Source organism: Typopeltis vanoorti, chromosome 1 (assembly GCF_054136105.1).
Source record: "Typopeltis vanoorti isolate ZY-2024b chromosome 1, IOZ_Tvanoo_1.0, whole genome shotgun sequence".
NCBI classification, from domain to species: Eukaryota; Metazoa; Arthropoda; class Arachnida; order Uropygi; family Thelyphonidae; genus Typopeltis; species Typopeltis vanoorti.
Genome location: NC_143549.1, coordinates 71,959,598 through 71,978,960, shown reverse-complemented (window position 1 = coordinate 71,978,960; position 19,363 = coordinate 71,959,598). Strand labels below are relative to the sequence as shown.

At 35.0% G+C, this 19,363-nt stretch overlaps 1 protein-coding gene across 1 annotated transcript in view; it reads right to left on the bottom strand.

Annotated features, from left to right (window-relative positions):
• LOC150110082 (uncharacterized) overlaps positions 1–19,363 on the bottom strand; it is a 176,486-nt gene that overhangs the window by 119,794 nt on the left and 37,329 nt on the right. Inside the window, exon 3 of the mRNA XM_090408797.1 lies at positions 2,273–2,330. Within this exon, the coding sequence (XP_090264923.1) occupies positions 2,273–2,330 (58 nt within the window). The remainder of the gene's footprint in view (positions 1–2,272; positions 2,331–19,363) is intronic.

Sequence of the window (19,363 nt, the reverse complement as noted above, 5' to 3'; positions counted from 1 at the left end):
TAACTTTGAATAAGAAACTCTGGATGAGATAAAGATGTGAAAAGTTTTTTACCTTGGGGATAATATATATTAAGGATACCAAGTAATTTTATAAACTTGGTTTTTTTACTCCTTCTTCCAAGTAAGCAAAACAGTTAAGTTTGCGCCTGATCGTAGTTCAAGGCTAAAAGGTAGTGCAACTCGTTGTAAAGGTGGGTAAAGCTCTGATCGCTATTCTTAGTATTTCCCGTAATGTAAAACACATCTGTGTTTTACATTATGGGAAATAATGTAAATATATATATATAACATCCATACCACAACGGGATACTCACGTACACACACAGCTCGGTAGTATATGTTTGTTTGTTTTTTCCATTATCATAGGCGGACTAAAATTTATTTAATCTAAGAATCCTGCTCTGAAAAAAAGAAAAGAAAAGAAAAAAGAAACACCAAATATAGTGCTTTCTAAAGTGCAAGCCTTCAGCAATAAACAGGGATGTGTTTTCACACTGGAGTAAGGAAACCTACTGCCAAACTGAAATCCACAAACATCCATACCACAACGGGATTTTAACTTACAGCATGATAGTCAGAGTACGAGGCTACTGTCACCTCTCCAACTAGGCTGATAAATGTATGAGAAGGTGCACATTTAATGATTTAAAAAAAATTTTAAAAAAATCAGTGAATGTATTTGGCAAATGCCATAAGGAGTATTCTAACTCATAACTAGGATCGGCCGTAGGAATTTTGTCGCCCCGTGCAGTAGCATATTTTGCCGCCCCTTCTCCCTTATTTTTCATATGGTTTATGCCAACTTTGTCGCCCCAAAAATACTTGTCGCCCCATGCAAATGCACGTCTTGCACCATCGTTAGAGCCGACCCTGCTCATAACATCCGTTTCATAATAAACAAAAAGGTGCTTAATTTATATTGTAAGTGAACAGTAAATATAGGTGCTCAGAATGACTTTTTTTTTCTCTTGAAGGAACCAACCATACCTAAAGGAACACAGAGATCTGTTCCCTTAAGTTTCGCGAATTATGCTCTGAAGATTAGGCAGCAGGATACATTAAAACAGTTTCACTACTCGTAAGTTAGGATTTGAAATATAATTGATAAAAAAAATCCTCTAATGCCTTTTATTCTCAAAAGGGAGTAGGCAGATTTCCTGTAGTTGTAACTTTTTGAACCTCGGTTTGCTTCCAGTTTTTATCCCTCAGCATATAGCGAGCTCGAAGCTATCAAAGGGAGATTATAGCGGACAATTGAAGCCATCCGAGCCACAGATGGAGTTTCCACCGCTGTGGCTGGAGGAAATAGGGGATTTATATAGATTTTCTGGCGATTCATATGTTTACCTCCAGTCACAGCTGGAGGAAACTCCATCTGTGAATTCCATTTTTCAAATCAGAGTATAATCTTCTGCAAGTTGTTGTTGACACATCTCAACTTCAACTGGTTCTCTATTTCTAATGTTCCCCCCTCCCCTTTTTTTTTTATGAAAAGCTATGTGTTAATCGTATTATTTAGGAGAATGTGAATTGGTCCATGTAACAAGCTGCTGATAGATTGCGAAAAAGAAGTTCACATGGAAATCTGTACACTTTGTATTCCATGTAAAATACGAAAGGAATATTTCTACTTAAAAATAGTATACTGTTTTGTTCATTAGATATGATGAACAAATTGAATTAAATACACATGAGAAAGAATAACAAAAGCCTGATTACTCCAATTTTTATTCGATTCTGCACTTGTACCATGTCATTTGGTTGACTAGTGATCATTATTTACTTCTAAATATTTGAATTGTTTCACTTTTTTTTTTATTTCACGGTTCCCAATTTTCACACTTTTATCTGTTCACCGATTCTGCTTGGTATTAATTATTTTAGTTTTCTGTTGATTAATTTTAAACTCTATCACATATGCTTGTCTTTCTAATTCCAAATATGTTTCTTTTGGTTCTTGCCATGATGTTAATGTCATCTTCACATGCTACAATCTGCATTGATTTGTTTATTAGAGTGTCTTTAGTATCTATTGGCAACGATCGAGTAATATATTCCATAACAAAGTGTTTTTGTCGTTCTTTTTTTATATATTAGGTAAATCAGACCCTTTCTCCATTCTTTTTGGCATTTCCTCTCTGTTCCATAGTTACAATAAATTCGTATATTTCGTCTTTTTTTTCCTCCCGCTTTCAGCAACTCTGCAGAAATTTTATCTATTCCCGGGGATTTGTTGTTCTTGAATGAATATGATATATCGCTAAGTTCTTGCCTTTTTGGTAGCTTTACAGATTTATCTTCTACAATAGTAATTGGCATATAATTTTGTGCTGCATAAGTAATGTTTATATCCAATAATTCATGAAAATATTATCTTCATCTGTTTTTTTTCTTCATTGTTTATTAACATGTTTCCTTATCCATCTCTGCATATATCTAGCCAGGCTTATAACCTTCTTTGATTTGCTTAATTATTTTATATCCTTCTCTTAAGTCACTTCTCTAATCCCCCTTGCTCTTTTCTTCCTTCGACAGAGTTTATTGGCTTCTGCTCTCAGTTCTTTATATTTTTTTTTCTTTAATCCCAGTTTATTTTGCAGTAAATGTTTTGCATGCTTTATTTCTTTTTATTATTACTTTAACACATTCTTCATCAAACCATTATATTTTATTTTATTTACTGTCGTATCCCAGAGTTTCTTCTACAGTATTCAGGATCCATTTTTTTTTCAATATATGTCCAACTTCTTTTTGCATCTTGCTCTATATTTTCAGCATTTATTTTTTTCTCTAATTTTGTGTTGGAAATTGGTTTTATCTTCATCATCTTGAAGTTTCTGCAATTTAAACTTCTTTTTTTTTTTTCATAATTTTCCACTGATTGTTCACAGAGTTCTACCCCATTGAAATATGCACATTGAAATATGACAGCGAAGTGTAAACGATTTTCATTTTTTTTTTCTTCGGTCATATTTAACTGGCTATAAACAAGTAATAATGGGAACAGTCTTATCTTGTAGCGTGATGTTAATGCGAAGCTTCATCGAAATTGATTCATCGGTTCAAAAGTCATTTTGCGGAGTGATATACATATGGAATGGAAGCTAAAAAGCATAGCCAAGAAATGCTGCATGGTGATAAAATACCCTACTCAATTTTTTACTTTCTTCCTACTCAAAAACATTGTTAAAATAGGAAATCTAGAATGTTGTTACGGTGTAAATCGATTAACGGCCATTAATACGATCGTTTGGGTTATTTTCAAGTAATACTTCTGCGCTGCCACTCATGATTGTTTTCTCCTCGTTGTCTCGTGACTTTTACATGAGCATCTCCAGCTAAGCGGCTGACAGTAACGCTCTACTACTGCCGTTGTCTGATGCTACTCGGTAGTCACAAATAATGGGTATCTTTAATGACATGACTGGAGAAAATAAGCACTTCGATTTTTGTCACAGCACGCGACATTGACTGAATTTACAGGTATACTTCACATAGTGCGTTGATCGAAAAAACTCATCAAAATTATTAGAAGTGAATTGTATTACCAAGTGTATGAAGTTTCGTGGCTAATTAGCTGTCGTCATCTTATACTTCGATCTGGTCCATATATGTTAATTTAATTAATCGATTTTTTTTTTATAGTCACCATGAAATGAATAGTTCCTTACGGTGCATCTCCGTAGCACATTTGTAAGAACGATCTTGGGATTTTGTTAAAAAAAACAAAACAGGTCGAATCCCTCTGTAGGAGAATATTTTATAAGGACTTTTCAAGTGAATATTAATTAGCAAGTTTCATGTGGACGGTGATAAGGTTTTGCAACCCAAAAACAAGGGATTTAAAACAGACAAATCGGTGTGAGCATAGACAAAATTTAGAGACACAAATACGATAGCTTAATTTGATTGGTCGTAATCGATACTATTTTACCAATTTATTTTTGAGAGGCTTACATAACTCAGTCGGTAATGCCGATGACCGTTTTTTTTTTTAGAAAGACCTGGGTTCGAATCCAGTCCTAGATGCGAAGAACCTTTATAAGGGCTTTTCAACTAAACATAAATTAGCTGGTGTCATATGGAGTTGCAGGATTCTCCTCCGGAAACTCCAGTTTTTAAACTCGCAAATAAATAGGCCGATCGGATGAGAACACCTAATTAATGGACACAATACACTAGAACCATAGCCTTAGGTGCTTTGGACGTAATTACAACCAATCGAATACACACATTCATTTATAATATTGCTTTACGTTGTGCAGCCAGTTTAATGAACATAAATGAAATTCATGCTTTTGTGATCATCAGCGATATTTGGGGGAAAGAACGCGTGCGCTCTTCATTCTCATATGCATATTGTATAGGAAACAATCTTCCCATACTTCTTATTTGCAAAAAGAAGAAGAAAATAATAACAAAGAGCAGTAAATAACATAATTTCTTTGTAATTGGTAAGATGATTAGGGATTTTAGACCAATTAAATGCAGTTTAATTGTTGTTCCTCTGTTGTATTCCTCTAAGGATAAGTATATATGTCAGTAGATATGCATGTGTATGAATGTTGACGGGTCCAGTTTGCCTTTGTGGGATGAAAAATCCGAGTTTACAAGCGGAAAAACCTTCCACCTCCGTATGAAACCGGCTACGTCATCTTTAGATTGACTTTCCAGGAGTGTTTTTTTTTTTTTTTTCTTCGAACCAAGTTCGTCATGGATGATTTTGGAAAGCAAAATCTCCTATGTAATAGCACTGGGACTGCATCCCACTCAGAGAAAAGTTACGGGTAATGCAGAAGTACATCGAAAATCTATGATGAGCATAATGAAGGTGTGGTATACATATCTGAAACTTAAAAAAATATTCAGTTCATCGCTAATAAGTGAGTAAACACAGGAATAAGCAAAACGTTTAAGATTTTATTCGGTAATTTATATTCAAATGAATATTGTTTAAAAAAAAAAATATCCTGAATTTACTTCTGTAATACAACTGTGAACGTTTTCTGTGTGGTTCACCAGGGGGCTGAACCAGACTTTAGTTTCAGGAGGATAATTGAAATTAGGTGATTTGTAACATTATTTTTTTTTAAATATAACTTCAACTTTTATTTCAATTTTTTTAATTTTTATTATAATGAAAGTGTCTTTTTTTATTATTTAAGATATATATATTTTCTCTTCTGATTTCTTGGGAGTAGAGTACGAACATCCTTTTATTTTTTCCTTATTCATTACTGACGTATTTTTTAAACTTTTTTGTTTATCAATACGCCACTGTAAACTAAAATTGTAAAACTTTTTATCAACAAAGTTTTCACCTCTATTCAACCAAGAAACCAAATAAGAACGACAACAGTTTCCCCGGGAAATGGTAGTTGTGATTGTCTTAGAATTATAGTTAAGGCTAGAAATTCAAGTTTATTTTTGCTGTCAGTTAAGTGAACTTTCACACCAGTTTGATTTTCCGGAAGGTTATTATTGTGTTTGTTGTTTGGAATTACTGTTGAACTAATTAAGCTACGAGGCAAGTATTTGCTTCTTTTAGTAGGGTCAGAGGCAAAATATTGTCTTATGGACAATGGGCACTCTCCTAGGGAAATTAGATTTCTGGTGAGCCCCATTTCACTTGCTGTTTTTTTTTTTAAATATGTTTAGCAAAAACAATAGCTAATACATTAAGGTTTTAAATGATGGAAGATGTCTGTTTATGCTCGATGCAGTTAATATCACGACTACGGAATTGTTACTGTGAGGTTAGACTGCGGAAATGTAAAGTATAGGGATTATTGGACAGAGGTAAAGTATTGGTTAACATAACAGTCAAAAGCAACTAAGGCTATGAGAAAGTGCGTTATGTCTATTTATTGCGTGTGTGTGTGTGTTCTCTGTGGTCAGGTTGTCTGATTTTTTCATGAAACACCTGAGACCGGATAACTTGCCTTCAGTTAGAAACCTTTTAAAGATGTCTATTGTTCGAAATAGAGTTGGAATCTAGATCTTTCTTGAAGATTTCCCCTTCGAAAAAGTCCCATCGTCCCAATCCACGGAACTGTGCTTTGGAGATTCACAACAAACACACTCCAATTGGATTAATGGAGCGTGTTTGTTGTGAATGCGAAATCTGTGAAATTATAGTAATAATCATAGATACATAATATCTCATGCCCTTTTTGAACGATTATGTTTATGACATTCACTTGATTTTGTTTACCCCTTCACGTCGAACCTGGCGCCACCGTCCATTGTAACATGCAGTATGGCTAGTCATGTGCGTGTACTAGTCACTGATTGCCTTTCAAGGTGAACCAAGACTTTTCGTTTTCGATCTTTACATTATACAAGAATATATATATATATATATATATATATATATATTAGTTTCCAAACGATTTTCTGATAATAAAATGAACCCCGTATATTGTTTTACTATGCGACACATTATTCTTTATCGCGAAAGAATATTTTAGATTGTGTTCTCTTTATTCTCTCTTTTTTTTTTTTTTTTTTTTTGAAAATACTGAATTGGGTTAGATTTTCCTTAACAGGAACAAGGCCGGGATTGCTAATTTATATACTTCTTTGTAAAGTCTCATAAATACCTAACAAAAATTTAAATAGATAACTAATTATGTTTTTAAAATCAAAATATACTGATAATTTAAGATCAAAAAGTTCGTCTTGTTTTGAACATGAATGAAAATAATGGAGGAAGGTCAATATTAGTAATTTATATGGGATGGACAACTACATTTCCTGTGAGCACAGCAGCAAATTACTTATTCAGTTGCCTAAGTAACGAGAATGTGAGTAAACACCAGTTATCGCTAGAAATATGTAACATGCATGATCATGAATTACACATACATAACAATTTGCCATTAGCACAATTACAGGACGTGACTTGGAATAATTCTGAAAGAGGCAGTTATTCGTTATAGTTTTCACTATACTGTATTCTTTGATATTAATTATATGATGTAAAGAAATTATATGTGACGTAATAATAATAATAATAATAATAATAATAATAATAATAATAATAATAATAATTAATATGCGTGTGTGCGTGTGTTTCTTGTTCATAGTATGTCCTTAGAGCTCTTTTCAGGCTATTGTAGTTTGTAAGGTTTCTGTATTCAAAAGGTAATTTATTTATCATGTCTGGGATGTAGAAGTTTCGCGTGGCCTTTCCGTAGTGATTATTGTATTTATATGTGATATAATTAGTTGTCTGAGGTATACGGTATGTATTTCTGACTGTCCTGTAGTTGGAATCGAAATAATGTTTTAGCAAAGCTGCATAGTGACATAAATGTTTCGCTGTCAGTATTTTGTGTCTGACATTGCAGTGTATATAAAGTCGTTATTGTCTCTTCGTTCACAAAAGATCAGTTTTATCATTTTGTACTGTAGCGACATTAATCTGCGTAAGGGTGCACAGAAAGCATACGTTGTTATCGCGTATCTTAGTATATTTTGGCATAGTGCTTTGTATATTAGTGTTTTTAGGCGTGTGGGAACTATGTCTTTTAACCTATAGAGTTTGCCAGTTATTGTTCGGAGTTTGTTGTGTAGATGTTTATGTGGCTATTGAGTTCATATCAGCATCCAAGAAAATTCCAAGATATCGTATTGTTTCAATGTGAGTGATTGTAGTGGTTTTGCTGTTCTGTGTGTTTTTTTAGCAATTAAAGCAATGTAATATAAAAAAATATATGATTTCAGTACATGATGTGAATCAACACAATATACACTGCTTAGAAAGAAGTCAAAGGACACCATAATTTGAGGAAGAAAGAGCCATAGCACCCACCTTAATAAGACGTAGGACCTCTTCCTCCTTTCGCTGCGATGGCTGTAGCAATCCTACGGGGCAATCTTTCCACAAGTGTACGATAGCGATCAATGGGAATTTTGGACCACTCTTCCTGTAGGCATGCAATAAGGTCCTGGACTGTTCTGGGGAGGACTTCCCTTGATTTCACCCGACGCACCAGTAGGGTTGAGATCGGGGCGCTGTGGGGGTCAGTCAAATATGGTGACGTTCATGTGCAGTTTCAGCAGCAGTCTTATGACATTGTCTTGCTGAAAGAGACAATGGTCAGTTCCTTAGAAACGAACAAAGCAGGAAGCATTGCATTGTTCAGAATGTTCAGACTACCATGTTCATGGCACTACAAACAGAGGTCCGAGACTAAACCGGGAAAAACAGGACCATACTATCATACCGCCACCTCCGAATTTCATACTACACTTACTCCTGTCCATCTGCTCGGTGGAGAGTTCAGTGTGGTTCGTTGCTCCATAACAAATTTTCCAAGTTTCCACGTCCTACTGGACCACTGGAGACGACGCTGCATTTGGGTCAAGTAATGTGGGGATTGCATATTGAGGTCTTGCCATGGACACCCATGTTGTGAGCTTCGGTTCTGAATGTTTTTTTTTTTTTGTGCAGATCCGTGTTCCAGTCGCTGCTCAGAAGTCGGTCAAAGAATGGCAGTTTTTACGTATTATTCTTCGTATCACCCTACGTTCGGTGAGTAAGCTGGTAGTCCTGAGATGGCACAATTTCTCAATAATTGCCGATCAGATAGATCTATAACATGGCATTCTATCACAACGCATCTTTCAAACTGTCAATTCCCTTCTCGCAGCCATTTTACGTTGCACTGACTTGGGAACATCACATTCCTCCAATGTATATAGGCTACAAACACCTCGTTGCATGGCACCTTGCCCATGGGGGGGGGGGGGAATGTCCCTACCTCTTTCCAAGCAGTGCAATTTGTCCATTTCTGTTGAGCCCGATCACGCTGAAATGCTCTTATACCAAATCTCTTCCTTGAAATGGAAACAAAGCATTCCGTTTTAAATGAATAAATATGTCATTAACAGACTAATCATGGATGGTTTGCTATCCATAAACTACTCATCCTCTTTATCCATTTCATTAATTAGTCAACGCAGAAATACGAAACTTTGGATCACTCTTGTGTATCGTTTACTTTTTTTAAAAAAATATTTTTATTTTAATTTAAAGTTCCGTAAGTAAAAGAAAAGTATTTTTTCAGGGAATGTTTAACAATGCATATATGCAAATTGTTGCATAATTATGTCAAAACCGAATATGTGAATAGAACAGAGAAAATATATAACTTCTATACTTGCAGTCTTAGGAAAAGTGCGTGTTGCGTTGCATTGAACATCCATTGAGCTACACTGGCTAATAATAATTTTTATTGATCTCTCAAATATTTACATATATACAATTATCATCTTGAGTAACATTCAGTATATTATTTTACAAGGTTCAGCACTAAGTGCTACATATAATGAAATTTCAATAATAATGATGATAACATAGTTTTTTTTTTGCTCTCTTTTAAAATAACAATCACAGTACTAATTTACAATTATATAGTTCAGAGTTACACGAGTTATATAATATTACATGTAATTTACTATTTTTTTTTCAAAGTTTGAGAAAGAGTGATTATACAACAGTATTTACACATGTGCAATTAAAATATTTCCTATTTCTCACAAACATACAATGTAAACTCATTATTTACATACTTTTTTAATAATAAGAATAATTTATTACATTCTTTTTTCATGTTGCATAGTAATATTATATTAACGATATTATAACATAATAATCAGTGTAAATATCTTCAGTATCTTCTTTATTGTTATGTAATTATGTTTTGTTACATTTCTGCATTTGATTATAAGGATTACGTGTAGATGGGTGAGGCAAGTTAATCCCACCTACTTCGAAGCTTGGGTTAGCTTTTATGAAGAGAGTGGGATTTAGCTTTCACTATTTATGTTGTTGTTACTGTTTATGCATAGGCTGTAGGCATTGGATGTTGGTGATTTGTGATATGCATATTAATGTTAATGGTGTATTAACTTTGTTGGTATATTTTCCAGAGTTCGTGTTTTAATGTTCTGTAGTTATCTGTGTGTTTTAAATTTCTTGGTAGGTTGTTGAGTTGCGTGGGTATCTGATGTGATCTCACAAAAGAACCGTATGAGTTGTTAAAGGGTGTAGGGATGTAAAGAGTTGTTGTAGGTCGTGTTACACGATATGTGTCTCTGTTGTTTCGATAGGTAATGTTGAAGTAATTCCTAGTTAATGTCATGTAGTCTTTCAGGTTTTTAATGCTCAGGATTCTGTCATGTGTTGGTCAGATATTAGTTGTTGCGTGTAAGGTGTCCAAATCACTGTTGACACAATTTTCCTGTGTAATGTTTCTAATTTTGTTAGGTGGCTATTTGATGTGTTTGCATAGACTGTTATACGTATCTGACTAGGGATTCGCAGATACCGTGATATAGAAGTTTTTTTATGCTGGATGGAATAATGTCTTTTACTTGGAAGAGTTTTGCTGCAATGATCCGGAGTTTAGTATGTAGGTATTCTATGTTTTGTCCATTTAAGGTGGCAATCTATAGAGACCAAGGTATTTTGCATGTGATACAGATTTGATTTCGGGACATTTGCAGGTATTTTTGATGTTAATGCAGCGGTATGTGTGACAATGTATCGATAATGGTGCGGGGCGCATGATTCTTTGGTTGTGTATTATCATCATCTGTGTTTTGGTGCCGTTGATTAGAATTGCGTTTTGGTGGAAGTAGTTGTGATTTCATTTAGGTCTTGTTGTGCTTTGCAGAGAGTCGTGTTGATGTCTATGTGGATTGCTAGTAGTGCGGTGTCATCTGCGTACTGAAATATTTGACTTCTTATGGCCATGTTATGAACATCATTAATGTATATGTTGAATGGTGTGGGTGATAATATGGCGCCTTGAGGAGCACCGTGTTTTATTTGAATACCCCGGCTGTGACGTGTACCTATTTTTGTTACTTGTGTTCTGTTTGAGAGGTAATTCCTGAACCATGTACTGTATGCAGTGTTCCTCTTATACCTATTTTGGTGAGTAGTATGTCATGTTCAAGTGTATCAAATGCTTTGGTTAAGTCAAGCAGTATTAGGACGGCGTACTTGTTTTTGTCGAGAGCTTTGTTTATTGTGTCGGCAATGTCTTCTAATAAAGTGATGGTGCTTTTTGTTTTCTGAAAATCGTATTGATTTTGTGAGAGGATGTTGTACTTCTGTAAATAGTTCTATAGTCTGGTGTGCGTTATTTTTTTTAGAATTTTTGAGATGTCTGGTAGTGTAACTATTGGTCTGTAGTTCTGGGTATCGTTTCTTTTCCGTGTTTGTATATTGGCGTAATTATTGCAGTTTTTAGTTGTTGTGGAATAATGCCTGTGTCGAATATTATGTTCACGAGTTTCAAAAGTATTGGATTTATTTGTTTAAAGTGTGTTATAAGGTCTGTGAGTCTTATTTTGTCTATTCCTGGAGTGGTCTTTGGTTTTAGTTGTAGGATTGCTTCTTTCAGTTCCTGTTTTGTTACGGGTGGAAAATATATAGTTTGTTGTTGACTTTGTGTCGGTAGTTTTTTGTTGATCGTTGGTAGTTTGTCTTTTTTGAGTTGTGTGATGTTGTTTGTGAAAGTATGGTTGAATGAATCTGCTAGTTCCCCTTGGTTTGTGTCCTTACCGAAGATTTTTGCAATAAAATCTTGTGCTGAAGTTTTCTTTTTTCGAGTTACTAATTCGTTGAGTGTAACCCATGTTTGCTTCATGTTGTCGTTGTATTCCATGAATTTTTAGAAGTAGTAGTGTCTTTTTTTGCCCTACGAATTTTTGTTGTTAGTTGATTTCTTGTTTTTGTATAAGGTTTGTAAATGTGTGTTACTGAGTGACTTTTTGAGTTTTTTCCATAGATTTTCTTTCACAGTAATACTATTTAGTATGTCGCCATTTATCCATGGATTGTTGTCTGTTTGTCGCCTCGTTTGTGTAGACTTTGTTGCTTTTTTTTGTATATTTCTGTGAACTTTAGTCGAAAATTCTCGTATAGTGTTACAGGATCGTTTATTTTAAGTAGGCCATTCCAGTCTGTATTTTTTACTTGGTTATCGATAATGCTCTTTAGTATGATCGAATTTTGTCGACATTTGGGGTGGTTGGCTGATGGCATAGGTAACGTAATAAAACGAAGTTGAGACAAAGTGGTGATTGGCAATTTTGACGTTAATTACTGATGATGTATATATGTATGGATGGGAGCCCGTATGTTGATATGATCAATGCATGATTGTGTTAGTGCGTTATTGAGTATTTCTTCTATTGTTGGGCAGTTAATGGCAGGGTTTATGTTGTACTGACTTAGTATATCAAGATATGTGTTAGTGGTTGAAGAAGCGTGGTCAAGAGTATTTATGTTAATGTCTCCTATTAGGATGAGCCTGTGTGTTTTGCGGGTTTCGATGCCGCTTAGCCATGCTTCTAACTCATGAAGAAAGCTGAGTGGATTATTATCTGGGGTGGGGGGGGGTCTGTATATTGTGTTTATTGTGTATTTGATACTATTGTGGCTATTTGTGATTTCCAAAATTAGTGTTTCCGCATGTTCGAAATGAGTTTGTTTTTCAGTCGCATTGTATTTTTCTTTGATAAATGCCACGATGCCACCTCCTCTTTTGTTTGGTCTACATAAGTTGTAGGTTGGTAATTGTATATGTTGTGTGCGTAAATTTCTGTGTCGTTTATTGTAACTTTGGTCAGTATTAGCGCATCTATGTTTGTCAAGGTGTAGTTGAGCAATGTTATCAATGTAAGCCAGTATTTTTTTATATTTCTTATCTTTGTGTGTGTACGATAGTGAAGTTGGTATTGGTGGAAATGTTGTCTGACCATTTCTTCAAAGAGTCAAAGACCTTGAAGTTTATATTGCCTGACTGGATATGCTCGCCTGTGTTTGAAATCTCCATTATATAGTTTTTAAGTGATTTCTAATCTTGTTCTTAAGGATGTGAAGAGTTAGTGTAATATATTGGTAGGCTGTGTAAGTCGGGTTCACTTGTAATTATATAAACTAGAGTGTTTTCATTCTTTCTCATAAATATCTGTGAATCCTTAGTCCACAGGAACTTGTAGTTTTTCTCTGTTTTTGTCTTCCTTGCTTGGTATAAAAGTCCAGTGTTTCGTTATATAGATTGGTTTTGGGAGGTTTGTTGTCAGTTAGGATCGTTGTTGTCGGCCTTGTTTTCTTTCTTGCTGCAAGAATGGAGTCTCTCTGACTTCTGTTAGTAAAGCGAGCGATGATTGGCGGCGGTCTCTCTTTGTTTTATGTGGGTCTCGGTTAATAGAGGTGATGTCTGTGTTATTATTATTATTGATAATAATAATAATAATAATAATAATAATAATTTCAAGTGTATAAGAGAAATGCAAATTTTCATTTATATTTTGTTATTATGCTATTACTCTACACCAGTGGTTATTAACCGGTGTTCCCAGAACACTTTTGTTCTGGGAACACCTCTTTTATTCTACCTTAATTGCCTTCTGTACTCATCAAGAATGCCCTAAAAATATATATACCCCTTTGAGTATTGATAGCCAATGTATATAAATAGGGTCACTCCTTAACAAAAATCAACTTATTAAACTTCTAGTTTAATTGCAAAGAGGTTAGCTAACTCTTTGTTAAGTTATTTTTACAATTTTTATATCAACTTCTATTAACCAAATTCTTAAGTCTTTCTATAACACACTATAAGAGGAATTGTACAAAAGTATAGAACTTACAAAGGCTCTATACCGCACATTTAGTCAAAAGCCTTGCACAAAAAGTTCTAAGGCAATTCTTTCAGCTCAGATCTTGAGCTTCCTCAGGAATGCCTGGCTTCAGTAATATCTCATCAGGAAAATAGAGGGCTGTAGACTGCAGTACTCATTCAGCTCCGGCAAAAGGTTGTTCTCCCACAGCAAAAATAAAAACTTCCGAGCGAAGCTTCCTCAGGTAATTTGCATTGCCTTTTCTTCTCTGCGTTAGCTCGCCGAAAATGTCTGGACGACTGCCGTCTCCAATAGCTCGAACTGCCATCTCCAAGAAACTGAAACTGCTGCTAACTCTCAACCGGGATCCCTCTTTCTCTCTGGCGTCTGGAAGCCTTTCCTTACTTCGGCAACGTCTGGAAGCCCTCTCTCTGCCCTCAAAGTTCTCTCTCTCTCTCTCTCTCTCTCTGACTTGGAAGCAGAGACTTCGGCAGTGACTGGAACCTAAATAAAAGGAGAAGGCAAAATAAAAGGAAACTGAGCCTTTATGCTCCGATCAGTCTCCTTTTATTTTGCGATCTCGCGACCTTGCATTAAGGGTAGCAAACCCCGAAGAATTCGGCATGCCTCTTTTATCTTCTTTTAAGTTTAACCAGCTCTTTGTTCTCCTCCGTGCAATCTTTTGATCGTATTTTGCCGGGCACGGAAACTTGTCTCTAAAACTAGCAGACCTCTTTGATACTTTGCTTCTCCTTTCGGGACCGCGGAAACTTCTCTAAACCTAGCTTCACTCTTAGATACTATCTTTAAAGGTGTTAGCGCAGTAAGCAACTGTTATATACAAAACTAGTAAACAACTTTTCCTGTGCCCTTACACATAACTATATACATAAACAAAGTTCCCCTGGGAAAGCATTGCATTTGCTTTTGACGTTAAAACAGTAAATACATTCACTTCCCACAGAGTTAACTACATTAATATTTTGCAAAATATACATAGAAACATACAAGGTTATTTTTGTAACAGTTCATATGAGACTTGACCCCTGTAAAAAATCGATGTAAAGCGCTTTGATATTTTTAAGCTACATCGAGATTTTACAGTTCCACTTAGATCAACATAGTGTAGATACCGAGCACAGAGTCTTCTGGTCATGAATCCAAATGATTCGTCGATTTCTTTTTAAATTTATTTTAAAAAAATCGACGAAATTATTTTAAAAAAAAATTATTTAAGAAGAACATTTATTTAAGAAAAGTTCAAATGCCTTGGGGGGAACCTTCCGGACTTGAATCGAAATGATTGTAAGTCTTTGCCAAAATATGGGCGAGTCTCATTCTTCATAGTTACCGCTAATTTTTATTTTATGCTAATTTATTATTTGTATCTAAATGTAGTCACATCATGTGTTCACGCTGCATTAAGGTCGTTTGAATAATCCATTGGTAGCATTGTTTGTAAATGCGTTTAAAATTATATCTATTACTCTATGCCTTTAAATGCTTTGCTCCCTATTCTCATAGGATACATCACTAGGATACATTTTTAGTTTTAAATGAGTGGAGCTTCCTAGCTCAAAAGTGATATAAAAAAAAATAAAAAATAATAAAAAAATATTACTTTGGAAAAATCTTATTAATTTAGTTTAAAACATCTCGTCATTACGAGCGGAATCGTTAAATGGCCTTTTTCATTTGAAGATGAGTTAGCAGATCTCGATACGGAGGTAGCATGGTTTTTTTCTCCCGTAAACTCGGAATTTTCATCTCCCATACAGTCAAACCTGCCTTCAGAATACACGCAATTTACAGACAAAAAAATACTGTAGGTGGGGTGGTGGTGTTGGGTGGTAGATGGCATTAGCGGTAGTTATGTGTAGTAGGAGAATTAAGTAGTAAGGGAGAGAGACGGTTCGATGTGGTAGCGGAGTGGAGTAGAGTGCCCTCCCACGATAAGTCCTTGGACTGCTTGGAGGTATCACGTAATAATAATAATAATAATAATAAAATCGCAATCATTTCCACGCATAATTTAAAAATGCGATGACGATTACTTGGCTCCAGGTCAATCTTCAGTTGTTGAGGGTGTAAACTGATACCTCGTGTAATCCAAGGACAAGAAGTGCGTGAAAGTTTGGTTTCACGCACTGCATTTCATGAAATGCATGAAATGCAATGCACTGGTTTCATGCAGTGGGGGGGATTCCCCCCACTGCATTCATTTCATAGGTATGGAAACCTTTGAAGAGAAACGCGTTATCCAACTACTAGATAACGCGCCATCTGAAATGTCAGTTTAGTCTTCATTATCTCCAGGAAATGTTTTTAAGCAAAAACATTTTCTGAAGATAATGGAATCATTTCCCTCGAGTCAAATACAAACAGAGTAGCGGCTTTCGATCGAGGGAGGGATACTAAACTTAAGGAAATTTTTCAAAAATTATCTTGTCATTTTTTTTTTTTAAAAAGAGACATGCATTAAAATAAAATAAACATGCCAAATTAATATACAGAACAGAATTTCAGAACAAAATAATTTTTGTTCTGAAATTCTGGTATTTCAGAACAACACTCCTGTGATGAACAGGCTAATAATAATAATAATTTTTTTGACTAAAATAATAATTGATTTTTTGATTGCTAAAATATTTATACATACAATAAACATCTTGTGTGACATTGCACCTTATAATTTTACAGAGTTCAGCACTAAGTGCTGCAATTCCTACATTGGATTTTCAATTAAAATTTTTAATAATACTTTTTTGCCTTTATATTATGTATTTACAACATATGTTCTTCTAATATTAACAATGAAGATTATACAGAATTTTTTGTATAATTTTTTATTTTTTTATTTTATTTTTTTATTTTATTTTTTTTAAAGTTTGAGAAAGAGTGATTATACGTACAAATTTCTGCATTTGTTTATAAGGATTACTTGTAGATGAGTGAGGCAAGTTAATCCCACCTACTTCGAAGCTTGGGTTAGCTTTTATGAAGAGAGTGGGATTTAGCCTTCACTATTTGTATTGTTGCTACTGTTTATGTATGGGATGTAGGCATTGGATGCTAGTGATTTGTGATGTGTATATTAGTGTTAATGGTTTCTTAACTTTGTTGGTATATTTTCCACAGTTCGTTTTTTAATATTCTGTATTTATCTACGTGTTTTAACTTTCTTGGTAGGTTGTTGAGTTGCGTGGGTATCTGATGTGATCTCACAGAAGAACCGTATGAGTTGTTGAAGGGTGTGGGGATGCAGAAAGTTGTTGTATTTCGTGTTATACGATATGTGTCTCTGTTGTTTCGATAGGTGATGTTGAAGTAATTCCTTGTTAATGTCATGTAGTGTTTCAGGTTTTTAATGCTCAGAATTCTGTGTATCGCCATGTGCTTGTCAGATATTGGTTGTTGCGTGTAAGGTGTCCAGATCACTGTTGGCACGATATTCCTGTGTAGTGTTTCTAATTTTGTTAGGTTGCTGTTTGATGTATTTGCATAGACTGATATTCCGTATCTGAGTAAGGATTGGCAGATACCGTGATATAGGAGTTTTTTTTATGTTGGGTGGAATAATGTCTTTAACTTGGAAGAGTTTTGCTGCGATGATTCGGAGTTTACTGTGTAGGTATTCTATATGTTTTGTCCATTTAAGGTGGGAATCTATATCGAGACCGAGGTATTTTGCGTGTGTGACAGGTTTGATTTCGGAGCATTGGCAGGTATTTTTGTTGTTAATGCAGCGGTATGTATGACAATGTATCAATAGTGATGCGGGGCGTATGATTCTTCGGGTGTGTATTATCGACATCTGTGTTTTGGTGCCGTTGATTAGAATTGTGTTTTGGTGGAAGTATGTTGTGATTTCGTTTAGGTCTTGTTGTGCTTTGCAGAGAGCTGTGTTAATGTCTGTGTGGATTGCTAGTAGTGCAGTGTCATCTGCGTATTAAAATATTTGACTTCTTATGGATATGTTATGAACATCATTAATGTATATGTTGAATAGAGTGGGTGATAATATGGCACCTCGAGGTACACTGTGTTTTTTTTGTATACCCCGACTGTGACATGTACCTATTTTTGTTACTTGTGTTCTGTTTGAGAGGTAGTTCTTGAACCATGTATGCAGTGTTCCTCTTATACCTATTGAATATAGTTTGGTGAGTAGTATGTCATGTTCAAGTGTGCCAAATGCTTTGGTTAGGTCCGAGAGTAGATGGACGGCGTACTTGTTTTTGTCGAGAGCTTTGTTATTGTGTCGTCGATGTCTTCTAATAAAGTAATGGTGCTTTTTGTTTTCTGAAAGCCATGTTGGTTTTGTGAGATGATGTTGTGCTTCTGTAAATAGTTCTGTAGTCTGGTGTGTGTTATATTTTCTTATTTTTTCTAGAATTTTTGAGATGACTGGTAGTGTAGCTATCGGTCTGTAGTTCTAAGTATCGTTTCTTTTGCCGTGTTTGTATATTGGCGTAATTACTGCAGTTTTTAGTTGTTGTGGAATAATGCCTGTGTCGAATATTATGTTCACAAGTCTCAAAAGTATTGGATTTATTTGTTCAAAGTGTGTTATAAGGTCTGTGAGGCTTATTTTGTCTATTCCTGGAGTGGTCTTTGGTTTTAGTTGTAGGAGTGCTTCTTTCAGTTCCTGTTTTGTTACGGGTGGAAAATATATAGTTTGTTGTTGACTTTGTGTCGGTAGTTTTTTGTTGATCGTTGGTAGTTTGTCTTTTTTGAGTTGTGTGATGTTGTTTGTGAAGGCATGGTTGAATGAGTTTGCTAGTTCCTCTTGGTTTGTGCCCTGACCGAAGCTTTTTGCAATAAAATCTTGAATGCTGAAGTTTTCTTTTTTTGGGTTACTAATTCGTTGAGTGTAACCCATGTTTGCTTCATGTTGTCGTTGTATTCCATGAATTTTTAGAAGTAGTAGTGTCTTTTTTTGCCCTACGAATTTTTGTTGTTAGTTGATTTCTTGTTTTTGTATAAGGTTTGTAAATGTGTGTTACTGGGTGACTTTTTAAGTTTTTTTCCATAGATTTTGTTTTACAGTAATAGTATTTAGTATGTCGTCATTTATCAATGGATTGTGTCTGTTTGTCGCCTCGTTTGTGCAGGTTTTGTAGCATTTTTGTATATTTCTGTGAACTTTAGTTGAAAATTCTCGTATAATTTTGTAGAGTTTTTTTCGACTTTTGTGGTGATGGACTGGTGGGATGGGGGATAGGTAACGTAATAAAACGAAGTTGAGACAAAGTAGTGATCGACAATTTTGACGTTAATTACTGATGATGTATATGTATGGATGGGAACCCGTATGTTGATGTGATCAATGCATGATTGTGTTAGTCAGTTATTGAGTATTTCTTCTCTCGTTGGGGAGTTAATGGCAGGGTTTATGTTGTACTGACTTAGTATATCAAGATATGTGTTAGTGGTTGAAGAAGCGTGGTCAAGCGTATTTATGTTAATATCTCCTATTAGGATGAGCCTATGTATGTTGTACGGGGGTTCGATGCCGCTTAGCCATGTTTCTAACTCGTAAAGAAAACTGAGTGGATTATTATCTGGTGGTCTGTATATTGTGTTTATTGTGTATTTGATACTATTGTGGCTATTTGTGATTTCCAAAATTAGTGTTTCCGCATGTTTGAAGTGAGTTTGTTTTTCAGTCGCATTGTATTTTCTTTGATAAATGCCACGATGCCACCTCCTCTTT